Here is a 20,415-nt window from a genome sequence, read left to right as displayed (position 1 = left end):
GTTATCTCCACCTGGCCCTGTCCTTGATGCATGGGGGTTATTACAATTCAAGGTGAGATTTGGGTGGGGACAAAGCCAAATGATATCAGTCACCGTCCAAAAATCACACAAAATCTGAAAGTGCCTTCATTCATTCTACATGTATATTGTTGCACTACCCACTTGGAAATTCAGTGGATGTTTCTAGGCTCAGATAATTATCCACAGGCTTTTCATCTGCATGAGTGTCCACTGGGGCAGTCTTCATTGAGCAAGACTTCATTTGCATTGCAAGAGATCTTCCATCCCTGCTACCATCACCAGCGATCATCACGACAACCAGAAGAAGGCCCTCGTATATTTTCAAATTTCCCCCTGAGTTCCACTGCCTTAGACAATTAAGCTTGGAAGTCGTACTCTTCCTATAGTTTGAGTACTTGAAAATGGGCAGCCAACAATTCCTTTCAAGATCTCATTTCTGTATCCCTGATGATGTCTCTGGCCATCGACTTTGTTGATGGCTTTAGAGCAGCTATGTCATTTAACACTAGAAATTGGATGTCACTGAGTCCTGTGGAAGGGATATTTAATTTCCATTAAAACATGAATTTCATCTGCCCTTGCCATGCTTTTCTTGGTCTTAGCCCAACCTGAGCTGCTGATATTAAGGAACAATAGGATTATTCTGTAATTTTCATTTTACTTTTTGCTTTTTGCTTTTTGTTTTCCATAGCAGTTTTCTAGAGGATTCCCAATACGCTTCCTCATTACCCGGTGCCCAGAATGAACTTATAGAAGCAGAGTATGAGGGGTCCTTTGACAAAGATGAGACCATTTAGAAAATTCCTTTTGTTTGTTGTGATCCATTTTGTAAGGGCAATCACTACATTGTTGTTATTTAAGAGAAAGAGACAAAGGGAAAGAAACAAACAGCTGGTGTTTAATGACTCCGTCAGACCCAATTATAAAACATCAACTAGTTACGTTGATTTGTGTACATCCATGCCATGGGTATACTTAAAAACATTAGACTGTGCCAGAACTCATCTTGGCTTTGTGTACATTTATCTTTTAAATATATAAGACTATTGATGGCACCTCACCAAGGTTATAACCCCTTTATAATCATTAATTTTTAATCTAGAAAAGAGTCTTGGAGGCAACAAGGCTCATCTATATTTTCTTGAATGCTCAAATGAAAATATACAGGACTCAAGCATTAGCTAAAATCATCCAGGAAAGCCTTGTCAAAGGTTAGGAATGTGATATCTTTCAGTTTCCAAAAGCAGCAGCCCTTTATTTAAGATACTTTTCTGTTTAATTTAATTATCTTTGAACTTCCTGTTGAAGGTTTTGAAAAATACATGTTAGAGGGTGGGGAGGGAGTTCAGCATGTCAGGACTGCTACATTTATGAGTGTGGGCCTTTACTGAAGTCTATCTTTGGAGCCAATGCTTTTTTTTTTTTAATTTTTAAATTTTAAATTCTTACTTTTAGAGATGGAAGTCTCACTCTGTTGCCCAGGCTAGAGTTCAGTGGCACAGTCATAGCTCACTGCAACCTCGATCTCCCAGGCTGAAGCGATCCTCCTGCCTCAGCCTCCCAAGTAGCTGGGACCACAGGCATGTGCCACCATACCCAACTAATTGTTTAGTTTTTGTAGACATAGTGTCTCCCTATCTTCCCCAGGCTGGTCTTGAACTCCTACACTCAAGCAATCCTCCCTCCTCAGCTTCCTAAAGTGCTGAGATTACAGGAATGAGCCACTACACATGACCTATGTTTATATTGTTAAATCACCATTGTCAATCTTTAAGGGAGACTTTGTTTTGATGTATGCAAGATTGAATTTTTAGTCATCTCTACATGGTTTTCTCAGATTCCTTTTTTTTTTTTTTTTTTTAAGATGGAGTCTAGCTCTATTGCCCAGGCTTGGGTCACTGCAACCTCCGCCTCCCATGTTCCAGCGATTCTCTTGCCTCAGCCTCCCATGTACAGGCATGCCACTACACCTGGCTGATTTTTGTATTTTTAGTAGAGATGGGGTTTTGTCATGTTGGCCAGGGTGTCTTGAACTCCTGACCTCAGGTGATCCACCTGTCTCTGCCTCCCAAAGTGTTGGGATTACAGATGTGAGCCACTGCAGCCAGCCTTTCTTAGATTTCTAATAAAAATAAAAAGCTGTATGAGAAGTCAGAACTTGGTTGCTTCACGTCATATTTCCTATTTTTAAGATTTACAGATATTAATGACTCCTTGGGAAAACTGGACTTCAGTCGCCTCTCTCCATCAAAAAACGACTATTGGGCAATGCTGGCTTATAACAGGTCCAAGCTCTGCAACGTCCTCTTCTCCAACGAGCTGCACCGTCGCCTCTCCCCGCGTGGGGTCACGTCAAACGCAGTGCATCCTGGAAATATGATGTACTCCAACATTCATCGCAGCTGGTGGGTGTACACACTGCTGTTTACCTTGGCGAGGCCTTTCACCAAGTCCATGGTAAGAGAACAGCTGCTGGCGCCGCAAACACCTTCGGTCCTAGAGAAACCTGCACACATGTGTCTCCACCTTTTTACCTCTTGCAGGCATGAGTCTGGTCTCAGCAATAACATTGTCCTGACCATCATAAAGGGCTCTTGAACACATTTACATCAACTTTAGATTAAATCTTTTGGGGTAAATGCGTCTTGGAGGGCTTGGGTGGACCATGTGGGTTTCAGTACCATGTTAAGTATGGCTGAAAGTCCTTATGGAAATGGTGATTTGTTTTTTTTGTTGTTGTTGTTATATTTTGTTTTTTGGGGGGTTTTTTATTCAGAAACTTTGAAAATCTATTTTGTGGAATGCTTGAAAACTGCTGTTTTGTGTCAGTAGGTGGACAACAAAGATTTGTGACTACTGAATTTTCAGGAGATGTGATTCCTTTGTTTCGTAGAAAATCTGTATCTGATGTTCTAAATTCTTCTTCTAATGGGTGTGATCCTCTGTTGGAGAATCCTTTGACGGCTAGGAGTGTGTTTTCTTCTTTACTTTACCAAAGACGATTTTGGATGAATCACGGTACTGTGGTTACATTTGGAAGTGTTTACAAGGGTGATACGATGTTTTTATAATTTGATGTTCATTTATCAACCATATTAAGAACATTCTTCTGTGAAACTGTTTTAGTAGGAAGTAATTTGAATGAAGAAAGCATATTTTCCACAATATATTTGGTAGATTATTTTTCAAAACCAAAGGACTTCAAAAACGTCTTCCTATTAGTGGACACCAGTATTCCAATTACCCAAACTTGAAATCTACTGTACAGAAATCTTCCTTTTCCAAAACACATTTGGCTTTTAGAGATATCACAGGCCTTCACAGTTGAACCTAGGATGTTAATAAAACAAAGCAAAACAACAACAAAAAAAGAAGTATCGCTGGCCTATTATCCTCCAACCAATGTCACAGCCTTGGAAACCGTCTGCTGCCTTCTCTTATGCTCATTCCCACCTGCCATCCTTAACCTTGGTATTTGGGAACAACTTTTAAAACCACATCAAAAGTCTTTTGAACTGCTTAAAAGAACTGCTTAGGAGGAAATAAGTAAGTACATCTTTTATTCTAATCTCCCAAGTGGTTTTTATGCAAAGTAAACAGACATATTCCGAGAGCTGAACACTTAGGATCGGTTGCGGTGAAGGCACATATGGAGAGTGGTTCTCCATGCCGCAGGGTGGGATTCATCTCTAGGAAGTGACGAATGAAACTTATATGCAGGTGGATCACAGGGTTTTGAAATTTCCCCATCACTTTGCTCCTGATGATTGTATAAGCGCAGCCTCTTCATGCCGGTTTCTTTGACCGTGATTATGCCTCATACTTTGCTCTGTCCTTCAGTTGGCATGAAAAGAAAGAATATGGATCTGAACTGGGTGCCAGTGCCGTTTAAATGAGGCGTTTAGAAATGAGGAGAGGAGAGAGGTGGATTCTTCCTTATTTTCTGCTGGCCCAGTGCCTTCCACATTAGCAAGCCCAATCAACCATCATTTGTAATCTTTGGGTGTTGAGTCATCTCACTAGTATTTGATCACTGATGGGTTCTAAGGAACTCGGTTCGGTGGCATCAGAGAGTTCATTTTCTCCTTCTTCCATAAGGTCCCTAATCAGAGGAACATAGTAAGAAAGATTTAGAGATGAGTCTGTGACTGTATGGAATTTGGTGAAGGGTGATAGAAGCACCTTGCCATTTGTCGTCGACGCGAATGGATGAGGAGTTGTTGACAGAAAATAGTGGAAACTGTTATTCTGTGTCCTGATCACATTGTTTAGGGACTCTGGGCCAGGGCAGGTGGGAAAAGAAGGAAGACAAGTTCTGCTAAAATATAAATGCAGGGTAAATATCTTTATTTATTGGAGAAGAGTTATTATCTAATATTTTAATATAATATGCTTAATAAAGTCAGACTTGAATGTTGGCTGGTCGAACCTAACAGGAGTATTTCTAAAAAGTACCAGCAAATTAAGTTGGGTCGGTGACTGTATCATGATACCAGAGTATTGCTGTTTTGGGGGTAAGGGTGCTCAGGACTTGGGCTGAGTGGAAAACCAGAATATGGGGTTAGAAACGGAGGCAGAAGGATTACCATGTGGGGGAGGATGCACCATGAACTGGACAAAGGTTGCAACTGAGTGAGCACCATACCTGGAGTGTGTCCTAGTAATAACAGATGCCCGACCTCCGTGCCTAATTCCTTTGTCTACCCTACCAGTGTGCAGCAGCCTCTGCCGCACCCTACCACAGTCTCTCCTGTTTCCCTGGCAGGAGAGCTCAGAGACTGCTTGTGAGCAGGTCTCAATGCCTAGAGCAAGGCAAGGCTTGGGAGAAACAAATGACTTCTGGGAGCAGCCCTGGGTAAAAGATTAAACGTGCACTAAGCTTTAGGTCCTTGGGTGAGAAAGCTGTGGGAAAATGAGTGGGTAGCTCATGAGAGGGTTTGGAGAAAAGTGGTGACGTCGCAAAAATCCCAGGTTTTGTTGAAGTTGTCTGGGGACGGGCACTCATAGAAAGGGCAGGGGACGTCAGCATTTCCCTTATACTTGAGATGGGATTTGACATGGCTTCCTAGTGGTGGCAAGAGAAGAAAGTGGCTACCTGGGACAGTGGACCTCGCAGCTCTCCTGCTAATGGTGCTGATGGCTAAGCTCAGCTCTTACCCTTGACCACTGGAACAGCTTAGGTCACCAGCGTTCTGAGTCTGTCACATTAAGACGAAAATTGCGATACAGGTTGGTGTAAGGACTGACAATAATGCATATAACATCAATAATGATGGATATAGAATTTCTGCAATGATTATAATCTGGCTGTCCAGTAAGGTAGCCATGGGCCACATGTGGCTGGGTTTCTAATTGTGATTGAGAAGCTTAGCATAGACGCAATCTCCCTATCACCAGATGGCTAGTGTGGTCTGCCTTGTCTGCCTTTCACCTTAGAGAGGGTGTTTGCTTCTGACACGAGTATTGCTGGAGTACACATTCCGTTGCATGAGGTCAAGGGAGCAAGGAATACAACCCAGCCTTGTGTTTGGAAGCCCTGCCTTCATTTCTTCCCTGTAGCCGGCTCCCTTAAGTATTAAACAGCAGTATTCTAATATCAACGTCCCTTTTTTATTTGCTGTGACTTGCTGTGACTACGGTGATTTTAGTTACAGTAATTAGGTCACCCTTCATGGAGTCAGGCTATTTTAAGTGCCTCTTTAAGGAATATTGTTGCAGATCAGTAATTTTACAATTGGATGTTCTTGTGCAACTTTATTAAATGTAATCTGTCTTTTAAATGTTGCCCTTTTACAGTTATACATTTCTAATTGTTGCTGTAAATGCATTATCACTTTGAAATTAATTAATTTTTCCATTTTGGCTGCCTGCAGTATAATAATCACTAATGAGAAACTCACAGGAATCAATTCTCAGCACAGCGGCCCCTACTGGTAAAGCCGTGTCTCTGCCTCCCTTTTCCTCTTGAGATCTAGAGAACTGGACAAGTAAATTGGGGGGTTCTGGGGGAGAAGTGTTTGTTTCCTCCTTCCTCCAATTTATGGTAAAATAAAAATCACAGATAAACTTGGAAATTGAGTTATTTTTAAATGCTCTTCTAAAAAAGATGCAAGATACTTCAAATAGCTGCTTCTAAAATATGTTAAAGGAAACTAACATTTGATGAGCACTTTCTCATAATGAAGTCACGTCATGCGTGCATGGCCTGTTTATTTTCCTGTCTCTAGAACATTCTTTTATGCAGTTAAATTACTCTAAAATGTTTTGCACATGCATGCATTAGTATGTATTGTTTGATAAGAACTTCTCAGTTGGTGAAAAAACGTATTGTATTTTAGCAACTATATTTGTATATACATATTATTCTATGGGTTTTAATTCACAAAACCAGGCATTGTATCTGGTGCACATAAGGGATTTTCAAGGCTAATCTTGGCTTTTTGCAGTTGTAGCCACGTGTGATGACTTTAGAATCCTACCGCACTTCCAAATAGAGATGCAGGTTGGCAGTTTATCCCAGATACCATGATGCTTTATGTATCAGCATATATTTTCATTAATTTCTCATAATTTCTATTAGAATTAATAATTCCAAGTTCTGCAATCTTAGAATTATTATCTTTATTTTGTAGTTGAAAAGCAGAGAGCTCACCCAGCGTGTTCAGTAAAATGATATACCAGCCTTGTAAACTTTCACTTGCTACTTACAGCTGCATTTGCTGCGTCCAGTGCACAGTAGTTCCCCTGCCATCTATAGCTAGTTATGCAGTTATGCTTCCTTTTTTAAATGTTTGACAGCACCTTCACTGAAATGAATGCCGCCCCCCCCCCCCCTTTTTTTTTTTCCACATGAGCTTTCATTTCTGGTAAACACATCCTTGCCAGAGTTCCCAGGTCCAAGCCAGTCCTTTGTGGACCAGTATGTAAATGTGAAGCTGAGCACTGTCACGTGCCTCTTAGGAGTGTTTTGTGCAACCAAATATTTGTGTTGGCAGGTAACAGTAGAAAGAATATCATGTGTTAGGGTAGCAAGAGCTTAGCAGATGTTTTAGGGAACTGCGTTTTCAAATCATTTTACATTAAAAAATGGCTTACGTTTATGGAACTTCTGCGGCGATCGGGTTACGTTTCCTGTGCCCGCGTAAAGCCAGTCATCGTGCTGAGTTGTAACGGATGTGCGGCTACCCTGCTAATGGATGGGCCGGCAAGGCTGGTTCTGTTGCAAAGCTATAAATTATAGCTAGAAAAAGCACAAGATGTCATTCTTCTAACCTTCGTGAAAGCTAAACGGGGTAATTCTGCCCTTGAATAACCCGCTGCAGGGTGATTTATAGTTGTTACAATTTAAAACATGATGAAGGAGATAATAGATGTTGATTTGTTCTTGAAATTAGTATTTTAGAAAAACACTTCTCCCCTTTCCACCTTTAAACATACCTGCAGCTGACTACACTATAGATGCCATCAAGGACAAAGTCCCCTGCTTGAATGTGTGTTGGTACATTGGTGTATCACATACAAAGCAGAGGGTGTATGAAACAGGCTTCTTTTTGTTGGGAGGGGGTAATATGATTTTCAAAGTGGAAATTTCATTGTGTTCTTCATGAATCTAAACATTTCGAGACTCCTGAGTGAGGACTGAATTCTCTGGTTGCCTTTCTCTTGCCAGTCCAGATATGTTAGAACACTGGACTCTCAGGACCCCTCTGTCGTTGGACCACACTGGCGCTTTCCTGCAGTTGTCTGTCAACAGAAGGACCTAGTAGCTGCCTGGGCTCCTCTTACCCTGCCTGAGGCCACCTTCTCGCAGCCTGAAACATTCTTCTTCCTGCCCTGGATTAGCATTAGCATTGGTGTTAGTAGTCTTTCGTCATTATGTCCAAAGCTTTTCAGTTTACAGTGCTTGCTTAGTCCAGAGACCAATGGATATAAGTAAGTTGGAAAAGGGCAAAGGATTTAGAATCATGAGAGTTGTATTCAAAACGCAGCCTCTGCTACCTTTTAGTTACATAATTTTAAAATGATTTGACCTTTCTGAGGTTAATTTTCTACATCAGTTTGGCTGCTTTAGGCCACAAGTTATTAACACCCACTTAAAGGTGGTTGGAATAATAGAGTTTTTGCTTTCCCACGTGTCCAGAGGAGCTGAGGCAGCAAGGGTTGTGTTTGGCTACTATATGGGTGGCTCCTTTGTGATGATCTTCACTTTTCCCTCATGCTTACAAGATGGCTTCTGTGGTGCCAGCCATTGCATCGTACTTGATAAGGTCTGAAGGCACAGATGGGTGGGATGAGGCTCCTCATTGCATGCCTTTTTCCTTTATCAAGAGAGAGAGCATTCTGCTTCAGAACTGTCCTCCTGAGTTGACTTCCCGTGAGACTCCACTGGTTGGGACTGAGTCACCTATGTAAATCCTAGATATAAAGGAGGCTAGAAAAGTGGACAACTGGCATTTTGAGCTTCTAGAGTGGGAGGCAAACTCTGGTTATGGGGAAAAAGGATAGGGTAAGGGTGTTGACGCCGGCACTGTTGAATAGGTGTGTATATATTTTAATAGTTTTCTCATTTATCAAATGGAAATGCCGTCTATTTTATAGGGTGGTTGTGAGAGGAAGTGAGAGTTGAAATGAAAGCCATCTAGTCTTATCCGGTCCCCATCTACTTCACCCACCATACCTCAAGCCGCTTCTGGCTCCATGCTCTTTCTCCCCTTCGGGTTTCGAAACATGTTGTTCTTCAGCCTAGAATACTCCTCCTCTGCTCTTAATTTCTACCCATCCTGCAAAACTCTGTCCAAACAGCACACGTCAAGGAAGCAGTTTTGGTCTCTAAGATTATATCAAGCTCTCCAATATGTTCTCTCAGAACAGCCACTGCCTAGAATACTGTCTGACTCCTAATAGCACTCCTAATATACTGAATGAGTAAATGAAGAGTCCTCAGAATTTCTTCTTCATAAGATTTTACACAACACAACTGCAATTTAAAAAGATAATTTCTGTAGTTTTTTTTTTTTTGAGATGGAGTGTCTCTCTGTCACCTGGATTGGAGTGTAGTGGCACAATCTCGGCCCACCTCCATGCCTCCCGGGTTCAAGCGATTCCCCTGCCTTAGTCTCCTGAGTAGCTGGGATTACAGGCACCTGTCACCACATCCGGCTAATTTATATATTTTTAGTAGAGACAGGGTTTCACCATGTTGGCCAGGCTGGTCTCAAACTCCTGACCTCAGGTGATCCACCTGCCTTGGCCTCCCAAAGTATACTGGGATTACAGGTATGAGCCACCATGCCTGGCCTGTAGTTTCTTTTTCTTTTTCCTTTTCTTTCTTCTCTCTTCTGTCTCCTCTCTCCTCCTCTCTCCTCTCTCCTCTCTTCCTTCCTTCCTTCCTCCCTTCCTCCCTCCCTTCCTCCCTTCCTTCCTCCCTCCCTCCCTCCCTCCCTTCCTTCCTTCCTTCCTTCCTGTTCTTGAGGTGGAGTTGTCTTGCTCTGTCACCTGGGCTGGAGTGCAGTGGCATGATCTCGGCTCACTGCAGCATCCGCCTCCCAGGTTCAAGCGATTCTCCTGTGTCATCCTCCTGAGTAGCTGGGATTACAGGCAAGCACCACGACACACGACTGATTTTTGTATTTTTAGTAAAGACAGGATTTTACCATGTTGGCCAAGCTGGTCTCAAACTCCTGATCTCAGGTGAGCCACCACGCCCAGCCTGTAGTTTCTTATTTAACGTCTGGCTCCCCTTCTCTTGACAGCGCTGTTTTTGCCTTCACCTCACCGTGTCCCTGGTCCATACAGTAAATTCTCAGTAAATGTTTGTAAATGAATACATGAAAGATGACTCAATAAATGAGAGTCCTTAATGTACTTCTTATCCTTTATGCCTCTGAGGTAGGCAAGGAATTACAGCTTAGAATGCGTAAATACATGAAAGATAAGGCAAGGAGAGCTGCCCAGAGTCACACAGCAAGTACCGAAGGTCCCCCCAAGCTCACGGTCAAATGACATGTAAGGGACATACCCAGCGGTGTGGGTGTGTATGGAGGGAATGAAAGTAAGGAGAGAGAGGCGGGGCACAGGAGACACAGGAGAAGCTTTAGAGCTAGACAGCTCTGGGGTCCAACCCTAGCTCCCTCCCATTGTAACTCTTGGGCAAGGTTCAAAACCTGATTAAGATTCACGGGTAAAACTGAGATGTTAGAACTACCTCATGGGCTTGTCTTGAGAATTAAGGACATTATGAACTCAGTGCCTCTACAGTGTGCTAGATGCTTAAGAAATGTTAACTACTATTGTTACTGACTTGCAGTAGAAATTAAAGATTATGAATGTTCAGCATTCAGAACATACTAGATACTCAGTAAACATTATTATTGCTGTCATTATTACCGTTATTTTCCCCAACTTTACTGAGGTATGAGTGACAAATAAAAATTTCATGTGTGTGTGTGTGTGTGTCTCTGTGTGTTTGTGGCTGGGCATGGTGGCTCATGCCTATAGTCCTAACAGTTGATGAGGCCAAGGTGGGAGGATGACTTGAGCCTAGGAGTTCAAGGCTGCAGTGAGCTACGATGGTGCCCCTGCACTGCAGCCTGGGTGACATAGCGAGACCCTATCTCTAAAGAAAAAAAAATTATATGTATTCATGGTGTGAACTGTGATGTTTTGATACACATATGCATTGTGAAATGACTACCACAATCAAGCTAATGAGCATATCCATCACCTTACATAGCTATCATTTTTTGTGTGTGGCAAGAACATTGAAAGTCTAGTCTCAGCAATTGTCAAGTATATAATACATTATTATTATAACTGTCGTTAACTGTATTGATCATGCTGTACAATAGATCCAGAACGTATTCATTCTGTCTAACTGAAACTTAGGATCCTTTGACCACTATCTCCCCGTTCACCACCCCCTCCCACTTCCTCACTACCAGCCCCTGCTGGGAACCGCCCTCTACTCTCTGCTTATGTGAGTTTGACTGCTTTAGATTCCACACAGAAAGTGAGATCACAGAGTATTTGTCTTTCTGCTTCTGGCTTATTTCACGAGAAATTGATGGCTTCTCTCCACATTGTTTAAAAATACCCATTCTCCTAATGATGGCACTGTGTCTGTCATAAAAGGCCTAATTCTCCCTGTTAACACTGAACATAAAATCCTCATATGGACCAGGCACAGTGGCTCACGCCTGTAATCCCAGCATTTTGGGAGGCCGAGGCGGATGAATCACCTGAGGTCGGGATTCAAGACCAGCCTGGTCAACACTGCGAAACTCTGTCTCTGCTACAAAGATAGAAAAAAATTGGTCGGGCGTGGTGGCTCTTGTCTGTTGTCCCGGCTACTTTGGAGGCTGAGACATGAAAATCACTTGAACGTGGGAGGTGGAGGTTGCCGTGAGCTGACATCGCAGCATCACTGCACTCCAGCCTGGGTGACAGAGTGAGACTAGAAAACAAACAAACAAACAAACAAACTGTATGTCCAAGCCTCAGGAACCACTAAGACAGATTACACACTGGTCATCAGAACTCAGTAGGCTTCCACAGTGCAGATTTTAAGCTCCGCCCCCTGTTGCCTGTTTTACTAACACCAACAGCACACCTTAGCTTGGAGGAAACATTGGCCACTTTCTTGTTAAAATCAAAGAGAAGGAAACTAGATCTGCGTTTGTGAGGCTGTAGTATCTCATCACTGTATTTTTTCTGCCTTGCTTTATGGTGTCTCAAGTCAGCCTCAGCCTTTGTTCCTGAATGAGCACCCGAGAGGGGGAGAAAGTGACTATCTGGCCTTAATATGTGTGACAAATTATTTAATGAACGTTTAACCAAGATTTGCAATTCCCCTAGTTTTATCTTCCCGGTTTCCTTTTCTTCTGTGTACCCGTTGGCATTTTGGTAATGCACTGCCTCTTTATAACTCTTTCTAGCTCTTGTATTACTTTTCTTTTTTCTTTTAAGTTTGTGGTGCCTTCTTTGATCCTCCCCCTTCAGTTTCCTTTTCTCCGATTTCATACTTACTTCCAGTGATTTTTGGCTGCCACACAGTTTAGATAATGGAGGCCAGCGTGATTAAACTGAGGCCAGGAGTTTGTATTGCCCCATGATGATGTTTCTGGAAGGTTTCTTCTATGAACATTGATTTTTGTATAACTCACTGGACATGTTGATTTTTCCCTGTGAGGTGTAAGGTAATGTTTTCCTAGCAAAAACAAAGAGGGCTCAAACCTGGTGCTCGGAATCGTCGGGAAATGGAACCCCTGTCCCTCTTCTTGTTACACCAAGAAAAAGGAACACTTTGCAGATCAGCTGAGAACATGTTCCCAGCTCTGTGCCGGGCTTTATGGTCATGGGTTTTCTTCTTTATGTCTTACTCATTCTAATGTCATTTTAGAGTGTGCTCTCGTTAGACAATTGTGTGTCTCTGAGCAAATCGCTTATCTTCTCTCGTCCTCAGTTTTCTTATCTGTTAAATGAATCAGTTAACCAAGCATGGTCATCCTGTGGGTTAATAGAACAGTTTAATTTGAATGGAAATAAAAGGAGACTAACAGGGGCCCGCAGATACTGTATTTCATAAATTTTGGATGAAAACCGAACCCACCATTGTTTTGTAAGAGAATGGATAGTTTCATGTCCAAAATTGTAGGAAGGACACAGTTATGGGACAAGGAGCAGTTCTTTCAATGGAATATATTTGACTTCGGAGAGAACTCACTCAAATGCTGCTGTGACTGTTTCTCCCTTTTACTGTTACTTTTGGAAGTGATAGGGTCGTCCTTGGAACGACTGGCCTAGAAAATGCTACAGGTATCATTTAAGCTCCATAATTCTTGTGTGTGTGTTTCAGATCCCAGGTTCCAAACCTGCAGTAAAACTTGCTGCATCTCAGTTAATCGTGTGGTGAGCCAGGTGAGCCCATCTGTAACATGCAGACCTTTCTGGACGTACCAGCTCGTGGGGTGAACGGAAAGAAATGTTACAGGTTGACATCAGGGTATAAGCTGTCGTAGAGTTTAGATTCTTTTTATCCAAAAGCCATTCTTTCAGCCTGTGCCCTTTTGTAAATATCGTACCCCATCTACTTCCAGAAAGGATTTGGGGCATTAGTCAGTGAAGGGGGGAAATGTTCTAGAAGAAGGGCTCTCACCTGAGTAAATTGGTGTGTGGGCCACAAAAAGTTTGGCACGAGATCTTTTTGATGCGCAGGCATTCAACAAATATTGAGCATCTAACATGAACCAGGTGCTCCGCTAGGGACAGAATGCTAAACAAGTTCCCTGTCCTCATGGGAACCATATGTTGGGAAGACAGACGATAGGCATGAAGGGAGAAACCACTCTGACTTCAGCCCGGGAAGGAGCTTTAATTTGAGTGATTGTTTTCACCAATTCATCTTCACAGAAAGAAATAATACGATCACCTTTGGTTAGTAAACAAAACAAATAAGCAAACAGGTTTACAGGCTGAGGTGGGCTGGATCACTTGAGGCCAGGAGTTTGAAACTAATCTAGCTAACACGATGAAACCCTGTCTCTACTAAAAATACAAAAAAAAAAAAAAAAAAAAAAAAATCAGCTGGGCGTGGTGGAGCTTTCCTGTAGTCCCAGCTACTCAGGAGGCTGAAGCACAAGAATCACTTGAACCCTGAAGGTGGAGGTTGCCATGAGCAGCGATCGTGCCACTGTTCTCTAGCCTGGGTGACGGAGCAAGGTTCTGTCTTGGGGCGGGGAGTGGGGGTGCAGGGGGGAAAGAAAAGAAACAGCTTTACTTATGTTTTTGATGAGCCTAGCCTTTGCTCTGCTTTGGAAAACGGGCGCGTCATTTGGCTAAAATAGTCAAATGCGTAGCTGGCTGTATGTGGACTGATGAGTGGGTTTTTTTTTTTGCTTCTTTTAGATCTGGAAAGGCTAACTGCAAAACAGAAATGCTCATGGTAGTGATATCTTTTTCTTCCTTTGGTGTGATGAAAAGGTACCAGTAGGGATCATCCATAAAACTAGTTAGTAAACTATCAGTTTAATGTACAAAGGTCAAGAAATATACACATCATACTTGAGACCATGTTCCAGAGAACATTTTGTAACCTGTGAAGCTCTTTTCAAGTCTTAGATAGGAAATATGGAAAGAGTATGGGCTTTTGACTGAGGAGGTCTTGGTTTATTTTTCTTTTCCTGAAATACTGAGGACTGTATTAATTAGGAACTTCCTATTAATATAAACATATTTCAAAATATGTTTTTCTTTTTTGAGACAGAGTCCCACTCTGTCCCCCAGGCTGGAGTGCAGTGGCATGATCTTGGCTCACTGCAACCTCTGCCTTTCGGGTTCAAGTGATTCTTGTGCCTCAGCCTCCCTAGTAGCTGGGAGTACAGATGTGCACCACCACACTGGGCTAAATTGTTTGTATTTTTAGTAGAGATGGGGTTTCGCCATGTTGGCCAGGGTGGTCTCGAACTCCTGGCCTCAAGTGATCCGCCCGCCTCAGCCTCCCGAAGTCCTGGGATTATAGGCATAAGCCACCATGCCCAGCCCCCAATTTTTTTTTTGTTTTTTTTTTAGATAGATTCTTGTTCTGTTCTGGAGTATGGTGGTGTGATCTCGGGTCACTGCAGTCTCCACCTCTTGGGTTGGTCTTGGGTTTAAATGTCGAATTTTGCCCCTTGCCTTCTCCATGGCCTTGGTCAACATCCTGAAGTCTCAGGTCCTTTTCCGCCTTTGCTGTGACACCAGATGTTGCCTGCCTCAGGCGGTTGTTGCAAGGACTGAAGACAGGAAGGCCTGGAAAGACTTGGAAGCATTTCTGTCACATCCCAGGAACTCAGTAAATGCCAGCAAGGGTTATTATTGTGATGATTTTACTACTACTATTATTGATATTATAATTAATATTCTAATTGTTCATTATTGCCTTATGAAAACTACTTATTATGGTATGTTTTTCTCACTATTTGGTGAACATCAACTATAGTACCAAGTGTATACTTTCTTTTTTTTTTTGGAGGTGGGGAGATGGAGTCTCTCTCTGTTTCCCAGGCTGGAATGCAGTGGCATTAGCTCACTGCAGCCTCTGCCTCCAGAGTTCAAGCCATTCTCCAGCCTCAGCCTCCTGACTAGCTGAGATTACAGGCATGTGCCACTACACCCGGCTAATTTTTATATTTTTAGTAGAGATAGAGTTTTGCCATGTTGACCATGCTAGACATGAACTTCTCACCTCAAGGGATCTACCCACCTTGGCCTCCCAAAGTGCTGGGATGACAGGCGTGAGCTACTGCCAAGTATATACTTATTTTAGGTGTATTATGATGTGCCCTGTGCTTTTCTTTGCTATACTGGAAGGTCATGATGGCAGAATATCTTATTTATGCTTCTCTGTACTCTGTCCACTACAGTGCCTTGCGAAAGTAAGGTTTTTAGAAATGTTTGAGTAGTTATTTCCTGTTTTCTGAAACAAGCAGAGTATTTGATCTTATAAAAATCTGGCTCAGTTCAAGTTTGCTGTGTAGCCTTGGAAGGGACCCTGGGCAGATGGATTTTCTAAAATTACAGAGGAAACTAGATCTGTAACTCTGTACATTTACTCTGATGCCAGTAACAATGGCAATATTTTAATACTATAATAAATTTTTTCTTAAGCATTTACTGTAAATCAGTACATCTGTGTAAAGCAACTTATTTCATCATCATGTGGAATTTCTACATCCTGTAGAAGTTCAAGAAAATTGTCCTCCTTTTACAGACAAGGAAACTGAAGTTTAGAAGTGCTAAGTAAACTGTCTTAGTTCCCTTAGCTAGTAAGTGACAGGGATGGAATTGAATCCATATTTATCAGAGGTGAAAGTGTACATGTAATTATTCAACTACATTTATGTAGATATCTGCATACATGCATGCCTCCCTTAGACTCCATTGTTCCAAAAGGTAATGATAACAGATTAAAAATTAGTGGGAGGTGAAAGGAAATGCAAAAGTAGACATTTACTTGAGAAAGAAAAAAGAAACCATGCAGGATTCCATTTCACAAACCTGTACAGCTGTTACTGGGGAGTTGGCGGAGGGTACTGGAGGAAGGCAGACTTTGTTCTAAGCTGATAGCAGCCATGGAAAGCAGAAGAACATCATCATTATTACTACTATTATGGAGTCAGAGTCTCCTTCTGTCACCCAGGCTGGAGTGCAGTGGCATAGTCTCCGTTTTCTACAACGTCCACCTCCTGGGTGTAATCGATCCTCCTGCCTCAGCCTCCCAAGTAGCTGGGATTACAGGCACCCACCACCACACCCAGCTAACTTCTGTATTTTTAGTGCAGACGAGGTTTCACCATACCGGCCCAGCTGGTCTCGAACTCCTGACGTCAAGTGATCCGCCTGCCTCAGCCTCCCGATGTGTTGGGATTACAGGCATGAGCCACTGCTTCTGGCCTAGAAACTGTTATTAATAGAAGTTTTGGGACGATGGCCCTGCTCTCATTACTTGCCCCCAATCCATGCAATGAAATACCGGCCTGTGAGTATGTGGTCCCTTCAGCTCAGTTTTTGAAGCTGACCGAAGGACCACAGCAATTCATAAAAGGGGAGTAAGATTCCTCAAGATGAGCAAAACAGAAATGCAGAAATTGATAAAATTGTGTGTATTAGTTATCTATCACTGCATAATAGATTACCTCAATAGTTAGCAGGTTAATACAACACACATTCATTATTTTACAGTCTCTGTAGATTAGGTAGCAGCCATGGCTTAGCTGGGCTGTCTGCTTTAGGGTCTCTCATGCTGCAGTCAAGTTGTCCACTGGCCTGGAGTCATCTTCTTACCGACAACGCTGGCGTCCCAAAAGAATGGGGTCTTTGCCTGTTGGGTGTCATGAAGGTAACACACAAAACCAAAGGTGAGTGTCAAGCAGTACAGGCTTTATTCAGTGGTCATGGAATTGAGAAGCAGGAGCGTGCTCACAAATTTACAGATCAGCTGCTCCACTAATGAGGGGTGAGGAAGTTGAAATATAGACTTTGTTGTTGTTGTTTTAATGAAGAAGCTGGACATTAAAATCAAGGGGAGAAATAATCATGTCTTCTCTTGAGATGGGCAGTGAACTTCCCAGAACCAGAGTGTTGCCTTCGTTGTTTGTGTATTTTTATTTTTTTTTATTTTTGAGACGAGTCTCCCTCTGTCGCCCAGGCTGGAGTGCAGTGGCGCGATCTCGGCTCACTGCAAGCTCTGCCTCCCGGGTTCACCCCATTCTCTTGCCTCAGCCTCCTGAGTAGCTGGGACTACAGGTGCCCGCCACCATGCCCAGCTAATTTTTTTGTATTTTTAGTAGAGAGGGGTTACACAGGTTAGCCAGGATGGTCTCAATCTCCTGACCTCATGATCCGCACGCCTCGGACTCCCAAAATGCTGGGATTACAGGCATGAGCCACCGCGCCTGGCCTGGCCGAATGTTGCCTTCCTTTTTATCCTTTTATGGCTTCTTTTGATCATTGTCATGGTGATTGTCAACTGTCATGGTGCTGGTGAGAGTGCCATTTAGCATGGAAATGAGATTATAATGAAGCCTGAGGTCTTTTTTAAGTCCTTGGGTCAGCTGTTTTGGTTCTAACAAATCTCAGCTGGTCTGATTACAGAGGGAACTTTTTATCACAGGTGTCCTGTTTCTTAAAGATAAGCAGCGTTATTACAGGGTAGAAATTCAGCTGTCACGTAGGCATTATACCAGGTAACAATCTCAAGGCTCAAGGGGGAAGGATCTACTTCCAAGCCCATGTGGTTGCTGGCAGGACTCAGGTCCTTATGGGCCAGTGAATTGAGGGCTTCCTTTCCTTCCTAGTATTTGGTTCCTTGCCACGTAGGGATCTCCATCATGGCTGCTGGCTTTATGGAAGCAGGTAAGCCAAGAAGGAAATGGAATCCATTGGTAAAACGAAAGTCACAGTTCTTTGTAATGTAACCACAGAAGTGCCATCTTACTGCTTTTGCCATATTCTTTTTGTTAGAAGGAAATCACTGAGTCTGATCCTTGTTAAAGGGGAAAGGACTTCACAGTGGCATGAATCTTGAGAGGCAGGGGTCATCAGGGCCAGCTACCACACTCTACAACTTGAGTTTTGTTTTGGATTTTAGTGCATTTTGGAGGCCCTGCTACATGGTGGTAGATTTACTCACAGGACTTGATGATTTTTCTTGGCCTGCCTGAAGCCATAGCGTTTATTACGGATAATTTTGTCTTTTCTTTGGTCTTTTCCTATTTGCATCCTTTCATCATCCTTATCTTCCCTCTTTCTGGGCTGAGAGAGGCACCAAATGTACCCATTTAAAAAATTATGTAAATATGTATATGTATGTGTGTGTGTGTATATATATATACACACATATATATATGTTTATGCTTTAGGATGGGAGATAAGATTTAGTCCTTTAATAAGAAAGCTTATGAAAAGAATAAACAAACCAGTAGATAAAGTATCCTAAAGTCAAGTATTTGTTTTCATGTTGCTTTAGTAGAAGGGGCCCTTGTTAATCGATGGCCCAAATCATCTTTCTAAAGAAATGTGTATTGCAGAATTTGGACTTAAGTTATAAAAACTAGTCGGAAAGTGTGAACTTTTTTTTTTTTAAGCCATAAAGCTAGGTAAGGCTGGCCAATCATTTCAAAGTCTATGTAGAATATCTAGACTATATGTAATCCTAGGATTTGTTGCTGTATTGTTACGATTTTTTTTTAAGCAGGAAGCTAAAAAAGAAAAATAACCACCTTTTGCTGCTTTTAGAAAATAGGTTTGAGATTTATTTTGAATACTAACGTTTTGTTTTCATGTTATAAAGCCAACCATGTTAAAAATGTATAATAAATAAAGTATCTAATTTAGCAAAATTCAAATTTCCCCCATGAAATATCAAGCTCTTTTACTGAGCTGGACTTTTTGCTTCTTCACATGCCACCTTGTGTAGAATTTGAACCACTTTAAACATCGCATCCTTCAGTTTCATATGATGGGGTCTCTTGAATCATTTACATTTTGAAAAAAGAAAGTGAAATATTCTTTAAGAAGCCAAAGTAATCCATGAGAATGTATGGTGTTTGTTCAGCTGGATATCTTATTTATTTGAAGTACTGAGAGAGAAATCTCTTCTGACTGCTCAAAAAAGGAAAGAATAAACAGTGAGAGTGTCCAAGTAATCTGAGCTAAAAAGTTCCTTCTTTCAGAGAAAAGTTATAAAAAGTATATTTGCTGGATCCAAAAAAAATACTGTATATCAACTACTGAGAGCTGCATAATGTTTTCTTAGTATTCTCACTCTTTAAAAGAAAAAAGAAAACCTGTAAAATTTGGGAACTTAAACTTTTTTTGATATTTTTATATTTCCAGGGAGGTGAATGCAGTTAAGTCTGTTTTTTGGTTTTAGAACATAACATTTCTTGTTGGCTATTGTGTGTGCTACATGTATGATTTGTCCCTCTGTTAATTCTCTATAACCATAAACGACCAAATAATGAAATTACCATGGCTGAATTCTGCATATTAACCCAGAGCAGATTTCCTCTGAGAAAGATTATAAGGTGGTGCTTAAAAGAAAAAATTATAATATATTTCAAAAGAATTAGATTCTGAAATATACCCAATAATGAAAACAATACAGTTCTCTTCTGCTTTTTGTCCTTCCTATTCCAAGCACTGGGAAGGAGCTGGCATATTTCTTATGTATGAACAGTAGAAGAATATATTGGATTCCTTTATCCCTAACCTGGAAGAGCCTTTCTTGAACTGCAGTTTGCTTTCCCGTTATACTTAAGCTTGTTTATTGCATCTTCCAGTGTCACTTTATCTCATTGCCAAGCTAAAGGCTCTGTTGGGTTCTTATTTGAACCCAGAGTGGAGGCCGATTTCATCCAAAGCCATTGTTTTTTTAAATTAGAAACTAAACTCACCTTTTCCAAGTCCTCCTGACCATGTATAGGTCCTCATGTTAGTCTGTAATGTGAAGATATGAAATGTATTTGATACAATAGGAGATTGACTGATTTTTCACTGAAAGAATATACATTCTGCAGAACTAGAAGATAAAGATAATAAAACAACTCACATTTCTTAGGACTCAGTTTGCTCAGGCTCTGTTCCAAGTACGTTTCATGTGTCAAACTCATTTATTTTCCATAGTCCACTACCAACATGGCGGCATGGGGAGGAGCTGAGAAGAGCATATTTCGCTGAGTTTGGTTGCAGAAGGATGCAATGTGAGGTAGCAGACGCGCCATAAGAACACAGGATCTTGAAGTTGAAGAAACCAGCCTGGAATGAATCCAGGCCCTTCCTTTTAGTGACCTACTGGCCAGCCACATTACCTCTTTGGGCTTTGGGTTTTCTTTTTCACTGTAAAATGGGGAAAGTAGC

General features: G+C 41.8%; 1 protein-coding gene across 9 annotated transcripts in view; it reads left to right on the top strand.

Moving 5' to 3' along the window:
* WWOX (WW domain containing oxidoreductase) overlaps nucleotides 1–20,415 on the top strand; it is a 1,119,479-nt gene that overhangs the window by 336,330 nt on the left and 762,734 nt on the right. For all 9 annotated transcript variants that reach the window (XR_002519090.2, XM_021931565.2, XM_017953716.2 and 6 more), the window contains one exon: nucleotides 2,214–2,478. Coding sequence is in view for 8 of the 9 variants with exons in the window: in XM_021931565.2 (XP_021787257.1) it covers nucleotides 2,214–2,478 (265 nt within the window). In the remaining variant the exon portion in view is untranslated. The remainder of the gene's footprint in view (nucleotides 1–2,213; nucleotides 2,479–20,415) is intronic.

The sequence above is a fragment of the Papio anubis genome, chromosome 18 (assembly GCF_008728515.1).
Source record: "Papio anubis isolate 15944 chromosome 18, Panubis1.0, whole genome shotgun sequence".
NCBI classification, from domain to species: domain Eukaryota; kingdom Metazoa; phylum Chordata; class Mammalia; order Primates; family Cercopithecidae; genus Papio; species Papio anubis.
Note: the sequence above shows the minus strand (reverse complement) of the source record. Positions and strands in the feature narration are given on the sequence as shown.